Source organism: Lentinula edodes (genome assembly GCF_021015755.1).
Source record: "Lentinula edodes strain Le(Bin) 0899 ss11 chromosome Unknown C8R40scaffold_10, whole genome shotgun sequence".
Classification (NCBI taxonomy): domain Eukaryota; kingdom Fungi; phylum Basidiomycota; class Agaricomycetes; order Agaricales; family Omphalotaceae; genus Lentinula; species Lentinula edodes.
This window is the reverse complement of record NW_025764316.1, coordinates 779268-798515: the sequence shown is the minus strand read 5'-3', so window position 1 is coordinate 798515 and position 19248 is coordinate 779268. Positions and strand designations below refer to the sequence as shown.

Sequence of the window (19248 nt, the reverse complement as noted above, 5' to 3'; positions counted from 1 at the left end):
CCCACCAATGAAGTCCCGGTAATTCAAATGTTACTTCTTGTTACTTACAGCTCTTCGTAGGCCCGTGTCGGCGTCGTGGATGTAATTTTGCATTTCTAAGAACTTTGCATACGGCCTACTGGTACCTGCATTTACTAGTCAGAGCTCCCTCGAGGTGACAGCACTCCTGGTTTCCGTTACTGGTGTCATACAAAATATATTCGTGCTAGTATTCGATCTTCGTGGTGAGATATACAACGCAGGGAGCCTCCAGTTCATGGCTCGTCCATCGCGTGTTATAGCAGTGTTCTAGCTCTCACACTCCCAAGGATTCCGAGAACTCAGAAGGTTACCGACAAGTATCTCGAAATTGTGAAGAACTAACTTCCTGCGACTTGTGGCATTGAAGCGATGCGACAAGGACTTCAAGTTCATCGAGGGAAACAAATGCAGCACGAGTATAAGGCATAGCGCACTACACGTTGGAATCGAATCTCCACAGGCGACTCAGAGATTGAAGATATATACATGGGAATACTGTCGTTGTTGGACTGTCTTCATCATCATTTACGCCATAAAGCAGAGGATGCTGCAGCTGGAACTAGCTGGAATTGAAAAACCTTCAGCATCGTTTGAATTTTCGGCGTGGTAATTATTATCGATCTAGCTTTCCGGTTACTCCGGTTACTTAGATCCAGAGCTCAGACTGCGCTTTTCAATCTTGCTCCAAATGTGGAGGCAAAGTCACATAGTAAGCTCAGCTTAGCTTTTTCTACAACCACCATGCCAAACGAAAAACTACCTATCATTGGTAGTATGCATACCAAGAAAGATGGTATACCCAATCCTGCCACCGCAGCGGCACCCCATAGCCGTCGTCGAACCGTTTTACATCGTTCTCTCGCATGCTTCGCAATATTATATGGTCTGCTTGTCGCAATTAAGACAGCGCAAAACATGAGTCAACGTTCCTTCTTCAATAGGAAAGGTCCTTTTGAGAGACCATTGACGGGTAGAGCGGCAGAGAAATACTTTTTGTGAGCGACATCGTCTTTTGGCTCAACTGTTTGTTCAATGTATGTCTGTCTCAAGAGAAGTTCCAAATGAGGAGAGCTGCATTCAAGCCTCTCGTGATTATACTGCTGCACCTCATCGTGCGGGGTCCGATCGTGATTTGCAGACGGCCAAAGATTTCCTTACTTTTCTTCAAAGCGAACTTGGAATCAAAGCATCCTCGGAACCTCCGATCTTTCCCGCCGGTTCGATTCACTCTCGCCATGCAACTCTGATGATTCCCAAGGCCCCTGTCCCTTATGCCTGGATCGACACGTACTATCCCCTAATGAATACACCTTTGGAGAGAAGTCTTCAGACGCTGGATGCGGATGGTAAAGTTTTATGGGAGGCAGACTTGGAAGAACACGCTGAAGAAGAGGATCCCGAAGCACACAAATTCAGCAATTCAGTTCCAACGTTCCATGGTCTCAGCAAAGGAGCTGACGTTACTGGCAGGGTATCCTATGCGAACTCCTACAATCTGTTCTAACATTGACCAATGTTTCTTAGCTGATTTATGCAAATTACGGACTGATTGAGGTTTGTTATTTATCTAAGTATACATAAGCTTTTAATCCTGAAACCACTATTAGGATTACGATGCTCTCGTCGCACAAGGTTAGTCGGATTGGGAAAGCCGATGATATGTCACCCAACCTTGTCTATCTAGGTGTCAACTTCACTGGCGCCATTGTGCTTACTCGGTACGGAGGTAATTTCCGAGGAATCAAGGTGAGGAGGGGAATGTTATCCTCATATCTCTGGATTGCGATTGCTGTTGTTGACTGTTTCTAGGTACAAAGGGCGCAAGAATTAGGTGCAGCTGGGGTGCTTATCTACAGCGATGTGCGGGATGATGGTACTGTCACTGTTCAGAACGGCTACAAGCCGTAAGTCAAGACTTCTATCTTCATACTTACATTTGACGCACTAAATTGCTGATTTTAGATACCCTCATGGACCTGCGCGCAATCCTAAGGCCGTCCAGCGAGGAAGTGTACAATTTCTATCCATGTATCCCGGAGACCCGACCACACCAGGAACTCCAGCCTACGAAAATGCCACTCGTACAGAAGGTCTCAACAAACCTCACATTCCGAGTCTTCCAATTTCCCAGGAAAATGGAGAGAAACTTTTGAAACTCGCGAAGGATGGCTGGAATGGCACTGTTAGGCTGAACAATCAAGGTAATTTGGATTTTCTTTCTGTAGTGCTGAGTTGGTCTAAATATCAATTAGTTGATGAGAGGGTCATGCCCATCTGGAACACTATGGCGATTATACCGGGATATATCAAAGATGAAGTCGTGATGCTTGGGAACCACCGGGATGGTACGTTATCTGAATCGTGATTCAATGAAATTCATTCTCAGGAATCGTTTTTCCGAAGCCTGGGTTCGTACAGCTTCTGCTGCGCTTTTCTTAGTCTCACGACAAGTAGGTTATGGGCGCCGCTGATCCCACCAGTGGAACAGCTTCTATTCACGAGACTATTCGGGGCTTTGGTGCACTTATGAAGAAGGGATGGAAGCCCTTACGGACCATTCTGATTGCTAGCTGGGACGCCGAAGAGGTATATCTGAGTGCTGAAATAAATTTTCACTCATTGCTGATCATTTCCATAGTACGGTCTCATCGGGAGTACCGAGTGGGGCGAAGACTTTTCCGAGTTCGTTGATAAATATGTCGTTGCATATCTTAACCTTGGTCAGTTGCCTTATCGTTTTGACCACAATTCCACGCTAATTTCGGAAACGTAGATGGTTCTGCTAGCGGTTCTCGCTTCCATGTCCAAGCCTCGCCTTCTCTTGCACACCTTACCTATAGCGCCGCCCTAGATGTTCCTCACCCCACTGAAGAAAACAAGACCCTTTGGGACGCGACTCAAGATTCAGGGAAGTACTTTGGTGCTAGGGAGGATGGTAACGCCGTACTAGATTCTGAGGCTGTCGCTGTTTACGAAGCGTCAATCAATGCTCAGGATGAGCTTGGAGTTGGAGTACTTGGTTCTGGTAGTGATTACACCATCTTCTTGCAGAGAATCGGGGTGCGTAAATGCCTATCATTGATGTTATTTGACGTAACGATTGCGACTTTCTGTAAATGTTTATGCATAGGTTGCAAGCATGAACCACGGCTTTAGTCAAACTCCGAATGATGCAGTGTATCATTATCATTCTGTGTACGATTCCGAGCTTTGGGAGGAGACGTACGCTGATCCAGGTTTCCACCGTCATGTTTGTGGTTGCCTCTCGATCTGTTTTCAACAGCTCTTCATACTTGCATCTTTTTTTAGGTTGCTGTCGCTAAACATCTCGGGCTCGTCGCCCTCCGCCTAGCTGGATCCGTTGTTCTTCCACTGAACACCACGCACTACGCATATGAGCTCGAAAGTTATTTGGACAAGTTGGTCTCATCACCTTTGTGCTACTTCGTCCTGTTAATCCATCTACAGAGTCAAAGCACTTGCACTTGCTCAATCCACAAAGATCGAGGTTGATTTATCACCCTTACGCAACTCGGTTCATTCCCTCCAAGCCGCGAGTCAGGCGCTCGACTATGAGAAATTTGTTGCTGAACGCGAGCTGAGGAAAATCCTCAAGAAATGGCACAAAAAGGGCCACAAAATTCGAAAACTACGTAGAAAAGCTCGGAAGACTTATTGCAAGATGTTGAAGAAAGTTTTTGGCAAGGAGTGTCCTTCTCATCATCACTCCGAAGAACCCCATCAACCCCCCCGCCGCGAAGAGGATGTATCTCAAGGTCCGAAGATCGTCAGTTCTGGCAGGGAAGTGGCACGCGATCTGTACCATCCCATTTCTGAGAGGCGAGAGCAGTGGCAGGAACGCCGCGAAATTATGCAAGGTCTTGCCCTCTACTTTGGTGTGGAGCTCCCGCCGCCACTTCCTTCCAGTGGCGAGCACACGTGCGGAAAGTCTGCTGGTCGACCCCATTTTCCTTTACCGAAAATCTTGAAGGCGATGAAGCGGATTCGTACCGTTAACCAGAAGCTTGTCGCATTCGAACGAGGTTTTATCTCCGAGGATGGTCTTCCCTCCAGAGAGTGGTATAAACATCTTGGCGTTGCACCAGGACGATGGTTGGGTTGGTGTCTCTTTGCGTTTGTTTTCGTCGTAACAGATACTTAAACAACCTGCTCATAGGATACGGGGCTACCACATTACCTGCTCTAACTGAATCTATCACGCTTGATAAAAACTCGACGTTGGCGAAACACGAAGCTGATCGTCTTCAGACCCTCGTGGACAAGCTTGTGGCAACGATTCGGGTCTAATACCCTAGGTAAGTATGATGAGAAGATGTAAACTGTAATATAAGTATATAACATTTGTACTTTCATTTCGCCGCTGATAGGTTCTTCCGAAGACCATCATGCGTCTTTCTTTCGCTGTTAAATGATATTTGTTGTCTTGAATTCACTGTTCCTCTCCGTTCGGACTGTGATGAAGTGATTATTTAAATCAAATCAACGACTTGTCTGGAATCTCTTCTACCCTGCGGTTGTCCTTGAGTTTGTGGTAGAGGTTGTGGCTGCCCCGCCAAATACCCATCCCTAACCTTCTGCGCCTCACTCCTCTCCTTCGCCCTCGTCCGACTCCGTACAAGTTTACTCTTTGTCGAATACAAGTCCTATCATATATGTTACTGCGAATAAGCAAGGATTTATAGTATATCGGATTACCAATTAGAGGGTGGCAAAGGAACCGTCGGAGGCGAACTTTTACATCTACTACTAGGCTGCCCAAAGTGGGGTAGGGACTCGAAGTCCAGGACGCCCAACACTCAGCTGAGAGAGTGAGGATATATTCTGATATATTTATCCAAGGATATGATATATTACGGAATTTTGTGTATACCCTAAACAAACCTAAACAATTCTTACGGTCGTTCGGTCATGATCAGTAGAACACGCTTTGACTCTTGCCACGACCCGTATGTGACGAAATACCCAAAAAGGGCAGCCTTGATCAGGCGGGCCGGATAACGCTGTCGAACCGTCATGCTCCTTGACATAGATGTCAGTGGTATAACACTCAAGGGTGAATATCTTCCTCCCACCATCCAACGATCCACCGAAGAATGTGTCAAGATTGCGGTCTGTCTACATCCTTGGTCCTGGTTAGGTGGAAATATGAATGACCCGTTGAGTGAATATCACTAAATGTTACTTAAACATTTTCCTCATTGGTCTTGCAGTGTGTTGGATATTATAACGGAATCCTTACAGATTAAAGATTATCATGTATTTAGATACAATTCTCGAGGGGTAGGCGGATCTTCTGGGTGGCCATCGTTCACTGGCTTTACGGAGGGAAAAGATTTGGAAGCTGTGGTGGATTGGTCGCTACGCTATGTCCAGAGTCATGCAACGTCGAATGCGGCGGATATAACAGTGACGATTATAGTACGTGAATTCCCTCCATTTCACAGTGGCCTTTAGCTACTACTACTTTGTCTTCTGTATAGGGCTACTCTTATGGGTCTTTAATCGCTTCCCTCCATCCTTTAATGCAGAACACACAGATCAAGACCTCCCACATCCTTATTTCTTATCCGCTTGGACCCCGCAGCTATCTCACTCTATTCCGCTCTTCCACCTATGCTTCAAAACTCCAAGAGCTCATTCGTAGTCAAGATTCAAACGTACTTATCATCTACGGTAACCAGGATGAATTCACTAGTGCGAAAAGCTATGAGAGTTGGGTGAAGGAGCTTGCAGAGTTGAGGAAGGATGGGTCTCTGAAACAAAGCCAAACATCGGGACACAACTCAGAGTCTGGTCTTGTAGAGCAGGGCCAGCGAGGATTGACTTTGCTCTGTCGTTCCGGGGCCTCGCATTTTTGGAGAGGTAGGCATGGAGTCTGGTTATCCGAAGTGATTGGGAAATGGCTCCGCTAGCAGCAACCCAATCTTCCGTACATCGTACCGATTGTTACTACATGGTATTGGTTTCCATATTGAAAGCGCGAATGAATACACACACAGCAGGATAAATACATAAACAATATATAGTGACTAGTCAGGCAGACTCCACACGAACGATTTACCTGTATCTTCACCATGGCACAGACTTTCACTGCGAAAGGGGCGAAAGGGATAAACGTAGGGTCAGGAGTAAAACGGTCGAATATCACACACCCTAGGAATTTCAACGCAGTCACTGCAGGGAAAGGTGAAATACCTCTGCCTACAGGTGCCCGTACTTTCATTAAGCGTAATGTTACAAACTCCCAACGAGCTTTTTCACCCTCCGGGGTGTTATCGGCACTCCATGTTCTTAGCGTAATGGTACCGTCTGAGCCACCTGTAGCTAAGACACCTAGGTGTGAGTATTCCCGTTCGTGGAAAGCAAGCGCGGTTATGGTTGGTTGTAGAACGTTGTAGTTGGGCAGTGTCGTCAAATCCAACACCGCGATAGGACGAGCATTTATGGTGTGCAGGCATAATTTTAACCGCGAACAAGTCGCAATATACCCCTTCATGAAAGTAAGAGAAGATTGAGAGGAAACATTATACACGATGACGTACCGTGCTTTCATTGATATCAATCAATGAGACCGTAGACATCTCTCCACCTTCTCCATGCCAAATGGACTGAACGTAGACCGCCCGATTAAGATCCCACAACGCCGCACTTCCATCTCTCGACCCGCTCACAATCACAGACCACGCCCGACACGCTGCGACACTGACGACCTCATCCGTATGAACCCGCATGATATGTGCCTGGGAGACATTCAAAGGGAGGTGGCCGCCTGCGCGTGACATTGTCCAAAGCCTGACCGTATAGTCGCTTGACCCTGTAACCAGATTGTTCGAATCTGCGAATGCAGCGCAAGAGCAGAAAGAGCCTTCGATGACTTGTACGACTTTATGGTCTACTACTACCCGGACTTCTTTAGCTCCGGTATGAGATGTGGCCCACTCAATTTGTTCGTGCGGATGTGATGGGACGGATAAAACTCCTGCCGGACAAGGTAGGATCTTTTCCCCTATCATGTCCAAGACCAGGCTGGTGACTGGAACGTTGGGACCCAAGTCTGGAAGCAACCATGTGTGAGGACGCATAATCCGTTTAGTCAATGAACTAACCTTTGAAACATCTGCTGCCCTGCACGAGAAGATGTGCATCTTCTTCGATACCATGAAGAGTCCCAATAGGTAAGGTGGGAAGACCATGATTGTAACGATTAGGATGTGGAGTCGTGAAGAGCTTCCGGGGCGTTTGTCCGACTACGTGCGGCGCAGCATTAGTAGGGTGTTGTGAATAGTAGGAATCAGTTATTTCAGCCCTTACAATTATGGATAATGCCAACAGTGGCTTCGCGTTCCAATTCATCCGTGATCGAGTCAAGGTCTGTTACGAAAGTCAAAAGCGTGACAAGAAGACTGGACTCGCGCGTACCAATAGATCCTTCATATGAAAGAGGGTGGAAAACGTTCAAAGCAGCTGGGTCTCGCTGATTGTGTCCCCAGATCAGGTCAATCCATGCAGGTAGGTTCTCGCTGACGTAGGGGCTTTCCAAAGCCTGCGCAGGAAATGGTCACAATAAGAGTGAACAAGTAATTTGTTCGTACGTACTTTACGATTCATGATGATGAACAGCAAGGGATCTTGCTTTGCCCAAGGTGGCAATTTCACGTCATGTATTCGCTCGCCAGTATTCTGCTGGACTCCGAAATCAAGGTTGGAGGAATTCTCAAGAAACCTAAGAGTAGGCTCAACAGTGGCCGGAAGAGGAGATATAATGTTCTTACTCAGGACAGTTGAAGAATTCGGGAATGAGTTCTCGAACATCACCTCGAACGTCGCGAGCCGCAGACTCGTATGCACGGGCTATGTCACTATTTGATCCTGTTATTGAGGGAACACTAGGAAGAGGAGGCATCCCACCTGAAGAGACGATCTGGAAGGTCCCAATCTCCACCTTGTAGAGTCTTGAACATGTTGGTGAATGGTGACATCCGTATGAGGAAGTGGCAAACAATCATAGAAGAGCTGAAATGTGTACCGTAGTGGAACGGTTTCTCGCCCACGCTCTCTAGATTACTATAGCGGGTTTCGGCAGCCTCCCGACGAGGTGCGGTTTGTGCTCCCATTGGTTTCGTGAGGCTAAGGACAACTAATCAGAAAAGGTGCAACCATATAGTAGAAATTAGGCGTACTCTCTGAAGGTCTCTGGATTTGATAAGTCCAGAGTAGACGAGGTATAATCTTGTAACACCCATGCTATCGAAGAGATCATGAGTATGCGTTTTGCACCAATTGGATATCAAACTCACGAAAGACGGGGTACTGCGTCGCATCGCTAGGCGTTCTTCCCGAAATTTGATTCAGAACGCAAAGATATGTGAACTTTCATACAATGCTCAGGATTAGATCTGATATTTCATGGAGCAACGGCCGTCTCACATTGCTTATTTCTCGGGCTTGCCATTTGCGTTGAGCGGTAGAAAGCTCATCTGTCCATAAACCTGATAGAACTCGGGCACTGACTATTCCAAATAGAGGCGTTCGTAATAATCCTGGGGTATGGGCAGACTCAGAAGCACGCGTTGTAATGGTGGTCAGACGCTGATCGATTTCCGAACGCTTTTGTTTATCAATAAAGACAACCAGCAACGAACGACTATCTTTGAAGTATATTTCAAGTCTATGAGGAAGTGAGAATCAGTGACAACGTATGTTGAAAGCTTACTAACGCTACGTCCCGAAACAGGAATGATTTGTTGCTGAATGTAGCAATTTGTTCATGAGACCTGCGAACCAGGATCGTTAACCTTGCATACACCCAAGTTTGAAAACCATACCATCTTTGTGCTCTTTGCGGCCCATCAAGTTCAACAATACTCCCAGGTACAAAGAACAAAGATTTGGGTGCATCGTGAGCGTCGATTACCTCCCCATCCTCACTCTCGATTAGCCCGTCTAGCATGTATACATGCGTCCGGCCTATAATAAGCAGCCCGGCTGTAGAGAAAATTATTAGAGACTGCGCGGACTACGGTAAGCCTGCCTCAGCTGGGGGGAAATATACTCACGAGAAGAATCCACTCCAGCAACCCTTGCCACAGTGCCCACAGATTCAATGACATCTCCTGGTTCTAGTTCATGCCGTACCCTGCGATGCTTGTCTTCTGAAATTTCTTCCGCCAATTGGCGATCTGAGCGAGATCTGAGCCAAGGAAGAAAAGTCAAGTGAGACTATGTTCACCTTCCATATCCGTTGAAGAAATTTCGTAACTTTCCGCCCATGGTGGCACTTCGACAGTAACGACAGAGCCATTATCGGTTTCAGGAACCACAACGTCTCGGATGCGATGATATTCTTCGGCGCGAACATTCAAAGATTTGTTGCTTTCGGGCTCCAACTTTTTCCTAATGACAGAGGGTCAGATGGCGCTTTTCGTTACTCGATTGTACATTACCTGATCCTATGAGGACCCTCAGTTTCATCTAACCGCCACAAACGAGGCTCTTGACTAGCCCATAGCCCACGCTCAGCAGTCAGCATGAGCGTCCATTCATACAGACGAGACACTTGTCGACGATTCTCCCGACTAAAAGAAGGATACTTGAACTACTTGGGGACGTGTTTAGAAGGCCTAGCTCACAGATCGAGGATGTTCTTCCGCAACCGCTTCCGTTCGGAAACACGGATGGTTTGACGCCATTCAATCATTCTGTTAACGGTTTTGATCACAGTACGTTCGCCTACTTGCATGCTAAATCGAGCAGAGGCAAACCGTTGTCGGACAGTACGAGTATCTTGGACTAAGCTGGGATCGATGTTGGTCTTCTCGGCACTGGGATTAAGCACTCCCTCGGCCGATTGTAAGATATCTAAGATCTACGAGGCGATCAGTCTAGGATCGATATTACAAACGGCAACAGCCTACCTCGCGCTTTTGAGTACCAGCCACTGCATTATCTAGCGCTAAAGCAAGTCCAAAATGTGACATTTTTTCCAGTATCCGGATAGCTCTCGCATTTATCTGTGATGCATTTGATATTTTATCCACAAACCCTTTGTAAGCAGCTATGAACAATTGGGTGCTTTGTTGAGACTGGAAAACTAGACGGAACGTCCCACTCGAGGCGTGAAGGCTCAGAAGACTTTCGGTGAGCTCCTCCATTGTAGACTCTGTAGTCCAGCCGTATTGGCTCCGCTCTATAATATTTTATTAGTCAGAATTGAACCGCCGCCTAATAGCATTAACCATACCATCCGCATCCTCTGTCATTTCACAGTTTTTAGCGACAATACTCAGACCCGCCTTCAACGCGGAGAGTATAGGAGGCACCATTTGCGGACAGGTGACAACATATTCCGCAGGCTCAGCACTCCTTTGGCCATTAGTTGATAACCTCCCCAAGAGAATATCGAACGCCACTGCATTAACTTCGGGCCCCCAGCAGGTTGGTAGAACTGTCTTGAGCACATTCCAACCGGAAATCAACTCAAACTTGCGTACAAAAGAAATGGAGGTGCTTATGCTAATCCCAATAATGGTGAGGATCTGAGCTCCTACGAGTACCGAAGGTTTATCTCCGAGTAGAAGGAGGCAGATACGGGTGATAGGCAGGGCGGAGACAAATTTGGTGTAACACGCGGGATCGGATAGTAAGGAGGTTAGGATGACGAGCACGTGTTCAGCTTTTTCGCGTCCGTCTTTGTAATCGAACCGTGAAATGATGGAACGAGGAGAGCCGGCTACGGCATCTGAAGCAAAAGTTGAGCAAAATGAACAATGGAGCATACAAAATCCAACTCACCTTCCTGCAGATTAGCAGCTAAATACGACACCAAAGGCTTAATTGCATCATCCTTCGTCCACAGCGCTTTTGCACCAGCTTTCAGCGCGTCCATCAGGAAGGGCAAACTAGACTCCGAATTCTCAAAATCCGGGCCATGGACATCACTGTACCAATCTGTCTGTAACACGAAAAGCAATCTTCGTACTAGTCCGATTTTGGCGAACTGCTGCTTGACGTTGAACCGTCTATATCGACTTGATTCGAGGAGAGTGAGAAAATGCTCCAAGTGAACACGTTGAATATCTTTTCGGGTATGGGACCATAGTTCAAAATCAAGTGCTAGAGCTCGATAAGCCACGGTGTTGACGATGGTTGATTGGCTGTAGCAGTATAAGCCAAGGATTGAGGAAGGACGGAAGATGGGAAGAACATACTCTGGAGACCGGAAGTTCAGACCTAAAAACTCGAAAATCGTCTCAAAGCTGGTCATGTTGATTATATCTGCCTTGGAACGAAGTGTATCCGCAAGGATGTCATAGCCACCTGGTGGAAAAAATAGGGATCGTCAGTCGAATGAAACGCGACAAATGAACTACACGGGACCACAAAACGCACGTAACCGTTCTATATCTTCCGAATTCTGCCAACTGTTCTTCATCCCGTCCGTCACCACACCAAGTGCTCTAGAAAGTTCATGGGGAGTCTATCAGGAATAGATGAGATGTATCGGTAAACTCGTGGAAAATATTGATAACCCGAAACCAATCCCATAAACACACCTTTGCAACCTGAACTAATCTCAACGCGACAGCTGCTCCTCCGAGCCTCCAAAGCGCATTGTCAAAACAATTGGCTTTCATCACGAAGACATCACCGTTCACAACGAAGTCTTTACTAGATGGTTCTCCGTTCCCAGTCCCGTGCGCGCTTTTCTGTCCATTCCCATACCCACTTCGCTGACCCTGCCCACTTGCTAACCCATTCCCATATCCACTGCCATATGCACTTCTATGTCCGCTGATCAAACCACTCCTCTGTCCATTTCCTCTAACAGCGCCTCCTCCTCCAGTGGGGCCACCTCCCCCCAACGCTGGTATCCTCCCACCCTCTGCGAAGCCTGACTCCTCACAGCTCAACGGACTGAGCGCGAAAATGATAGCAGACTCCGGTAACCCAATCCCAATTCCTTCTTTCACGGCTTTGAGAATTGAAGAAGGACCAGTCGGGCTGTGGGACATCATTATTCCCGGAGATAGAGGGGATTTGGGGTTGACGGAGAGTGATGAAGTTGGTGTAGCTGGCGTAAGGGGTGAAGGTGAGAGTAAAGCTGCAGAAGATGGTGGAGATAGTAAAGAGAGAGAAGGGAGGGGACCGCGTTGAGGCTGATATTGAGACGATGCAGCAGCAGCAATCTGAATATTGGAGATGAACATGTTGAGGGAAGTAGAGGCTTCATATGTTAAAAATTTGGCTAAATTTGTGTCCTGGAAACTACCAAAGTATCGTGGACCAAGATGGTGAATGAATCGTGGGATGTCATCAGCTGTATAGTGCGACTGGTTAGTCTTTCAATTGCAACAGATCAGGCCGAGTTCGGTGTGCGTACCAAGTGGAAGGGCGATCATGTAGCAAGAAGCAAAACACCAGCTTATAGTAGCCCCTTTCGAATTATCACCCAATCTGTACTCGATGGAAGATGTTGATGATGAATTTTTCGGATACTGCCAATTGATTGTATCGGATAATACACCATCAATGAATAAACCTGGGAACGGATAGTCAGAAACTGTATAGACAAGGCAAGGGAAGCTGAACACACGTATACTAGGACTCGAATACCGATCGCGTCCAGGATAATGTACCAGTGCGATGTGCGTCCATTTGGCTCTTAGTATACGCGCCTGGGTGAATACGACGGATTGTTTGCTCCCTGAAGAAAACAATTCGAGCTGGCCGCCGTGATGCAGTCGGATGGATATTAGATCTTCAGAGTCAGAAGTTCCTGACAATGCCGAAAGGCTGGCTGAGAAGAGTAAACGAGAAGTATTCGGTTCAGGAAGTCTTTCAATCCACAGCCAAATCTATATATGGTGCGCGCCTTTTAGTAACGTCCAAGTAGAGAGCGCGAAAAATGCTTGACATACTCACCATGAATGTGAACCCAGTGACCGGTAAAGCTTTAGCACCCTCCTGCCTCACTACCATTCCAGCGGAATCACGAAAGGAGAAATGTTCCAGCCAGCGTGATTTCATCCCAGCTCTAATTAATTCTAACAAGTCCATGTCAAGCGTCCCGTCTGCTTTGATAACGCGCTGGAACATCCCTCTTGCGATGATAGGCGAAGAACCCATATCTAACAGTTTCTTAGCTAGTTTCTGCGTTACTGTCTTCTCCTTCTTTTCCTGAACCGTAGATAGATGCGCTAGCAATGGCTGTACAATCTCGGGAACACTCAATATCGCGCGATTGCGGTGATTGGCGCCTGCGAGGACTTCGAAAAGCTTGAGAGTCGCGTATGACCTTGGAGAGATGAAGCTCCAAAGTAGATAAATTGCTTCCGGACGGCCAATGATCGCAGTGGAAAGCTGAGCATCGTACTCGGCCAAAGTCGCGTCGAAATCATCCAGTTTCGTGCAAACACGAAAACTACAAAACAGTCCAGGAATCGCGGTGAACTCGGATAGTGCAAACGATAGGAGAAAGCCAAGAGTTTCGTTGAGTGTCTGTGGATTGGTGACTAGTCCGTTTAGAGCACTGGACAGTGAGTCGTAGCCGACATATGTTCTGAAATATTCTGTGTTCTGCGGGTGGTCGGCTAAGGCGTCTGAGGCAACAGAGAATACAAGTCGGGTGCATTCAATCATGTCTGCGAGGACCTGCTCCTCTGGCTCGATAACAGGACCGAAATTCAAGTGGTGAACCGTCGAAAGGACACTAATAAGGACCAAAAAGCCATCTAATTCACGAAAGACCTCTTTCGTTTGTGGTTCCTGAAGCAATATTCTCTGGATTTCGGCCAATACCTGAGCATCTAATTAGGTAAAAACAACTAATGTATCTTCACTCAACGCACCTCTATTTTGCCCTTCCTTGTGTCCGCCTGCTTCAAATTTTCCACAGAGTTTCTCATTAGTTCTATGAGTACATCCCTCGCGAAATCCTCCGGTGCCAGCTCATCGTCGTCGGGAGGAGGAGGAGCATTCCGGGTCGTCGGAGACCGTGGAGACAGGTCAAACCTCGCGCGTAGGGGAGTAAGCAGAGTCTTGAACATCCTAATATATCTAGTGATGTTTTATACTAGGGCATGTTGGTCTGGCTATAACGCTGGTAGAAGAAGTTGTATCTTCGACAGGGTCAACTCCTCGTCGTGATGGAATCACCTGCACTGCCACACCAAATGTTCACTTCAATCCTTGATTCCTTGATACAATCTTGATATCGGAGTCGTGCATATTCTCGTGTCACCGTAACCTGACCGTAGTTAACATAGAAATTATCTATAGTTATACTAATGCATAATAAACAAAGGAGCGTAAGGTAACTTTTGTGAAGGCTTATGGATCTTCCTTCAAAATAATTACACATGTCCATCACCAAAAATAAATTCGTCTTCAACTCAAACTTCCAAGGTTTGACTGCAAACACCCATCAATCCGACATCTGATCCTGATCCTCGTCCTCGCTCTCCTCTTCGTCATCTTCATTACTCGCCTGACCCTCATCATCATCTTCCGAACGGACAATGCGAGGTTTCTGATATTCATACCCCACAAAGTTCATCACACTATCACCCTCTCGAGTAAGAACAGAATCATCAGAGAAAAACCAGAAACCTCACTATATAGTCCCATCTGCACAACCTACTACCACTTCCTCATGGCTCATCTGCATCGACATCGGGTTCTTCTCCGGCATTGCTAACCCACCGAACTTGGGTGGAAGCGAGCCAATTAAGCCTCTCACTTTCCCCACAGGCTCATTCCCATTCAAACGGGGAATGCTCTCTGCATCAGCTAACGCGGCCCAAGCTCCAGTAACGGGTGTACAATTCGTATCAATATCCACACCCGAGTACGGAACGTACTTTTCGCCAGTACTTGATTCAGTAAACTTGGTCCCGGTGATAATATGGTGTAAATCGGAGTCCGAGTCTTCTCCATCGTCGTCGTCATCATCCTCAGCATCACCATTCGCTCTGGATGACTTTTTAGTTTTGCCGGGTTTGTCTTGGTGGATGGACATGAATATCTTTGAGAAAAAGGAATGCAGATGTAAAATGAGCACGGTTAAATGAGGTTCTAAAAATATACTCACCCGCCGATCGGCCCCGACTCGAGAGCTAAATCTTGTAGCCGTCACAACCCTCTTCTTCCTCGGATCAACTGCACCAACTGCAACATCAGGGGTTTCAACCAACGCTACCAGCTTGGGCGGGGCCGTAAGAATCGCCGCACGCTGCCCAAACCGAACCACACTAGCACCGAGTCCACCAGCAGACATCATTGAACTTCCCAGTGAAGATGCCGTCGTCGGAGTGACTGTCCTAGAGTTAGGGCTCAACGGAGTCGATGGTGTACGTCGTCCACTAACACTAAGTCTTCCACCTCCGCCTCCGATACCAGCTGCACCCGGACCTGTAGAAATACTGCCCAGAAGTGAAGGGCGCCTGGATGCACTTCCGGTGATGGAGGAAGAAGACGTTGAGCGCGAGAATGAGGAGGAAGTACGAGAGCGGGTGGGTGTTTGGTTTTGCGCAGCATGTGTACTGGATGCAAGAGAAAGTACTGACGGTGAACGGGTAGGTGATTTAAGAGATGCAGCCGAGGGAGTTAAGGGTGATTTGACCGTCAGGGATGGCTCTTTTGATTTGCCATTGGTATTATTTCCGTTCACTTCCATGCCAGGAGCACTCTCGGAATCTTCCTGCCATTGCAGATGAAGGATGACGGATTTTGTGGCGCACTGGGAACACAGAAGAAAATTGAGATTCGCAAAGGATCCTGACATTGCGTACTCACAGTCATCTGAGACCCTTTCGCTGCAAACCACTGGAGCATATTGTTTGGTGCGGCTCCGACGTTGAACAGTTTCGCATTCAAGAAAGGATCGGTTCCACCAAGTTCGGAAAGCTTGAACTGGGAAATCATTTCTCTTCGTTCTAGAGAGCGGTAGGAAAATAGGAAGATCAGCAATCTTCAAGCACGACAATGCAGTTGAACTCACGGATACTGAACACCCGAACAACTCCATCGATCGTCACACTCACTACCCTCTCACCTTCCTCTTTGGTCGCACCAGCTATCAACTGAACACCAATATTGACTGTTGTTTGCTGTCCAAACCGCACGATCTTAGTCCCAGCACGCCAGTCCCAACAAACGAGAGCTTTATCAGCACCTGTGGGGGAGATACAATCAAAGGAGGATACGAACACAAACTCTAAGCTGCTTACCAGCGGAAACGAGATTCTTTGAAGTCAAAGCAACAGCTCGGATCCCATTCAGATGCCCAGCGAGCTGTTGCAATGGAGTGTAAGTGAGCGAAGAGAATAAATGTACCCTGCCGACGTCATGGAAGCCCACGACGAAAACCTCTGTCAAGAAGATCAATTTCGATATCGACTTCTGACATTATCCTGCAGATGGGCATACCTTCCTCGATCAACCAGTCAACGCAGCTAACCACCTTACCCACTTTCAATACCTTCTTACACTCCGCTGCTTTCAGCGCCTCTTTCACCCCTTCCGTCTTTGGCTCTCCTCCCTTCTTTCCCTTCCCGCTCTCTCCGCTACCGTCAATAATATCATTCTCAATGGCCGCCCTCGACATACCCACACCAACCCCTCGTTCCGGCAATTCCCAAAATCGTATACTTTCATCATAACTCCCGCTGATGAGTCGTCTTCCTCTTAGCGTGAGAGTGGTGACGTGATTGGTGTGACCATGAAGGAAGAGAATAGATTGAGACAGTCCTTCTGCGAGATTCTTCTGCAAATGGTGCAAGCTTTTGTATAGCGGGAACCATCCTGCATCTCCGGGTCCTCGAGGAGGAGGCAACGGCGCTTGAATGGGCACAGGATCTGTGCGAGTAAGGTCGTAACAATGGTACCGCCAGAACGTGAAATGATGAATCATCTTGTTCCATTTCTTTGAGACAAGGCTCAGCCGGAGGACAACGTCAGTCACAGGAAAGTGTAAAAGGACGCGAAGAGCGAGAGGAGGTGAGAGGTTGCCAAGCACATCATATGTGGATTTGAGGTACTTTTGGAGTAGGAGCATTTGGAGAGAGGCATCGCCTGGATGAGAAGCTTGATGGACCCGGTGAATATCTGTTTCTGTAGAAGGAGTCACGGTATGACTCACCATCGAGTATGATACCAATTAATCTTCCTCGAGCTTCCCTCCCCATTCTTCTGACAACCTTCCTTACCCGCTGCTCGTCAAATATGTACTTTCCGGAAGTGTCGCGGCCCAGTCCACGGAGTGCCGCAACTAATTCACCCCCATCCCCGTCGTCGAAGTCATCCTCCTCATTGTCGGATTCAAACCCCCTCCATCCAGCCCAATATCTTCTTTTGCCTTTACCACCTGGACCTCCACAATTACTACACAAGTATCCGCCCCCGTCAAGTAGGCCGTCAAGTTCATCTTGACCGTTTCCAATGAGCAGTCCTCGATTTCCAGTCCTCCCGCCCCCACCTCCGTTCTGTAGCTGCTCCCTAAGCATCCGCACTTCAGCTTGCAGAGCGTGTAGCTGGGCTGCACTACTGTGTTGTGCACGTTCCAAGAGACGTTTGTACGACGTAAGTTTTCGGTTATGAAGAGTATTAATTTCATTGAGAAGCGGCACGAGTTCAGAGTCGCCGCCGAGCAGCGTGTCCGAGTTTTCTTCGGTAATCATGTCCAGATCCATCGAGAAATCACCGTCAAACGAATCTTCGCCAGCAGTCCACATTGACGGAACATTGGAGGCAGGGCCTACTGGGACCGAAGGTACGGAGTTTTCTGGAGAGAAAAGTCCTGCAGAAGAATGCGAGGATGTACTGTGATGATGCTGTGGGGAGGTTTTGGCTTTGACCACAATCTGAACAGAGTCCGACGGGGATCTGGCTAGGGATTTTTTGTGGGCTGATGTAGGAGTTCCCTGTAATGACATCCGGGAGCTCGTTGAGCGCTGAGGTGTCCTTTGTGAAGCGGAGACAGAAGGAGATGTGGTAGAAGCAGAAGGACGTGCAGGAGTAGGCATAGGTGAAGGTGACGTGAGACTGATACTAGGAGATGCTGAAGTTGCCTTTAATGCTTTAGCAACGGAGCTGGGGGTCCCTGGCGTCGACAACACCCGAGTACGCGACGACGTAGGTGTAGCTACCAAGCTCGATACGGCGGAGGTCACGCGTGGTCGAGGCTTGGTGGGCGTCATGGTGGAAGTCGAATGCGTCGATATGTCGTTGGACAAGACCACCGGGGTAGGAGTTTCAGTCTGTGTCGGTTTAGCGTACAATGATTGCGGTCTTTCTTGAGCGGCTTTGGGACGGGAACCAGCTACAGATCTTCGACTAGAAACGATCGATGGCGCTGCCCGCGGCCTTGGCACTGAGCTACTGAGGCTGCTGAGGTTATTTGTGGTCAATTTGTTGGATATGGGGGTCGAGTTGGAAGTGGATAAGGAATTGGAGTTAGATGATATGTCATTAGCGGCACGCTTTCCTTGTCCTCCAGGTGTCGAAATTCTTCGTGCAGAGGTACTTTTCGCCAAGTTCGCATTAGACGACAGCGATGCCTGCACGTTTGGCATTGGAATAGATGACATCGACCGGCGATTGGTCGTTGAGCTTGTCGTACTACGATTATTTCCTATGGTCGACATTGAAGGTATAGGCTAATTCGTGGCAAACGAAGTTGATAGTACTGGAAGAAGAGAAGATTTTGGGATAAAGCCTCGCTTTAGCCAATTAATATGAAGGTCGAAAACACTGTGATGACGAAAGGCTGGAGAACGATGTCGAAACTAATGATATTATTGGTTCAAGAACCCGAGGCTATCTGCTCATCGAATTCTCGAATTTCTAAGCTATTAGAAGGTTTTCCGAGTTCATATTAATTTCGGCACACAAAAGACCTGCTACTCACCAGAATGCGCGCCAAAAACGCGTCGTGGACTCAACCAACGACGAGCGCAAGCGGTGGAAGTATGATGAGGTTGGTTTCATTCTCCCACGCCATCATGGTACGCATCGTGATTCGTGAGACTCTTTGTATCTCACATTTTCTACCTCAATATTTGTATCATCCAGAACACCACAATTCCCAACCTCACGTATATTATTGCAATCTAACATTCTATGCGACACCTCTTCTCAGCCTTCCTCATTATCTTCTCTGCTTCTTGTTCCGCCAAGTACCTCGATTAAAGACCCTGCTTATCAGCCGTA

General features: G+C 47.5%; 4 protein-coding genes across 4 annotated transcripts; 2 read left to right on the top strand and 2 right to left on the bottom strand.

Moving 5' to 3' along the window:
* Positions 1-677: 677 nt before the first annotated feature.
* C8R40DRAFT_1095836 (uncharacterized protein) lies at positions 678-4533 on the top strand. The gene is made up of 17 exons (XM_046227718.1): positions 678-730; positions 795-1016; positions 1072-1492; positions 1546-1575; positions 1629-1653; positions 1706-1767; positions 1831-1925; positions 1984-2222; positions 2274-2366; positions 2425-2429; positions 2476-2607; positions 2660-2741; positions 2795-3081; positions 3152-3271; positions 3331-3440; positions 3490-4139; positions 4199-4533. Exons 2-17 carry the CDS (start codon positions 796-798, stop codon positions 4327-4329), a joined length of 2703 nt encoding a protein of 900 aa, XP_046088473.1. The 5' UTR covers positions 678-730; position 795; the 3' UTR covers positions 4330-4533.
* Positions 4534-5055: 522 nt separating this feature from the next.
* On the top strand, positions 5056-5954 carry C8R40DRAFT_1040537 (Alpha/Beta hydrolase protein; the record flags this gene model as incomplete). Its single annotated transcript, XM_046223924.1, has 3 exons — positions 5056-5198; positions 5253-5460; positions 5523-5954. The coding sequence occupies 3 exons, from the start codon at positions 5056-5058 to the stop codon at positions 5952-5954; spliced, it is 783 nt and encodes a 260-aa protein (XP_046088472.1).
* Positions 5955-6012: 58 nt separating this feature from the next.
* Positions 6013-14266, bottom strand: C8R40DRAFT_71511 (beach-domain-containing protein). Its single transcript, XM_046235959.1, has 28 exons — positions 13890-14266; positions 12964-13839; positions 12635-12896; positions 12422-12580; positions 11595-12358; positions 11431-11518; positions 11250-11358; positions 10834-11195; positions 10283-10780; positions 9957-10228; positions 9672-9907; positions 9486-9617; positions 9272-9435; positions 9099-9221; positions 8868-9027; positions 8760-8816; positions 8470-8710; positions 8340-8412; positions 8223-8286; positions 7951-8169; positions 7815-7901; positions 7639-7765; positions 7462-7585; positions 7354-7413; positions 7149-7289; positions 6585-7096; positions 6195-6532; positions 6013-6132 (listed from the first exon to the last, which is right to left on the bottom strand). The coding sequence occupies exons 1-28, from the start codon at positions 14085-14087 to the stop codon at positions 6072-6074; spliced, it is 6507 nt and encodes a 2168-aa protein (XP_046088471.1). The 5' UTR covers positions 14088-14266; the 3' UTR covers positions 6013-6071.
* A 21-nt stretch (positions 14267-14287) lies between these two features.
* On the bottom strand, positions 14288-18969 carry C8R40DRAFT_1095821 (uncharacterized protein). Its single transcript, XM_046227717.1, has 8 exons — positions 17180-18969; positions 16468-17124; positions 16269-16409; positions 16040-16213; positions 15835-15974; positions 15131-15778; positions 14655-15064; positions 14288-14600 (listed from the first exon to the last, which is right to left on the bottom strand). Exons 1-8 carry the CDS (start codon positions 18681-18683, stop codon positions 14465-14467), a joined length of 3810 nt encoding a protein of 1269 aa, XP_046088470.1. The 5' UTR covers positions 18684-18969; the 3' UTR covers positions 14288-14464.
* Between the last annotated feature and the right edge of the window lie 279 nt (positions 18970-19248).

Bases quoted from the DNA above. Each gene is read 5' to 3' on its own strand.
- C8R40DRAFT_1095836 (XM_046227718.1), top strand. From the start codon at position 796: ATGCATACCAAGAAAGATGGTATACCCAATCCTGCCACCGCAGCGGCA. The intron at 1,654-1,705 runs GTTAGTCGGATT...TTGTCTATCTAG, and splicing joins CGATGCTCTCGTCGCACAAG to GTGTCAACTTCACTGGCGCC. The intron at 2,608-2,659 runs GTATATCTGAGT...TCATTTCCATAG, and splicing joins CTAGCTGGGACGCCGAAGAG to TACGGTCTCATCGGGAGTAC.
- C8R40DRAFT_71511 (XM_046235959.1), bottom strand. From the start codon at position 14,087: ATGTTCAAGACTCTGCTTACTCCCCTACGCGCGAGGTTTGACCTGTCT. The intron at 11,519-11,594 runs GTGTGTTTATGG...TATTCCTGATAG, and splicing joins GATTAGTTCAGGTTGCAAAG to ACTCCCCATGAACTTTCTAG. The intron at 8,711-8,759 runs GTTAGTAAGCTT...ACTTCCTCATAG, and splicing joins TTCCTGTTTCGGGACGTAGC to ACTTGAAATATACTTCAAAG.
- C8R40DRAFT_1095821 (XM_046227717.1), bottom strand. From the start codon at position 18,683: ATGTCGACCATAGGAAATAATCGTAGTACGACAAGCTCAACGACCAAT. The intron at 16,214-16,268 runs GTAAGCAGCTTA...TCTCCCCCACAG, and splicing joins AAAGAATCTCGTTTCCGCTG to GTGCTGATAAAGCTCTCGTT. The intron at 15,065-15,130 runs GTGAGTATATTT...TTTTTCTCAAAG, and splicing joins GAGTCGGGGCCGATCGGCGG to ATATTCATGTCCATCCACCA.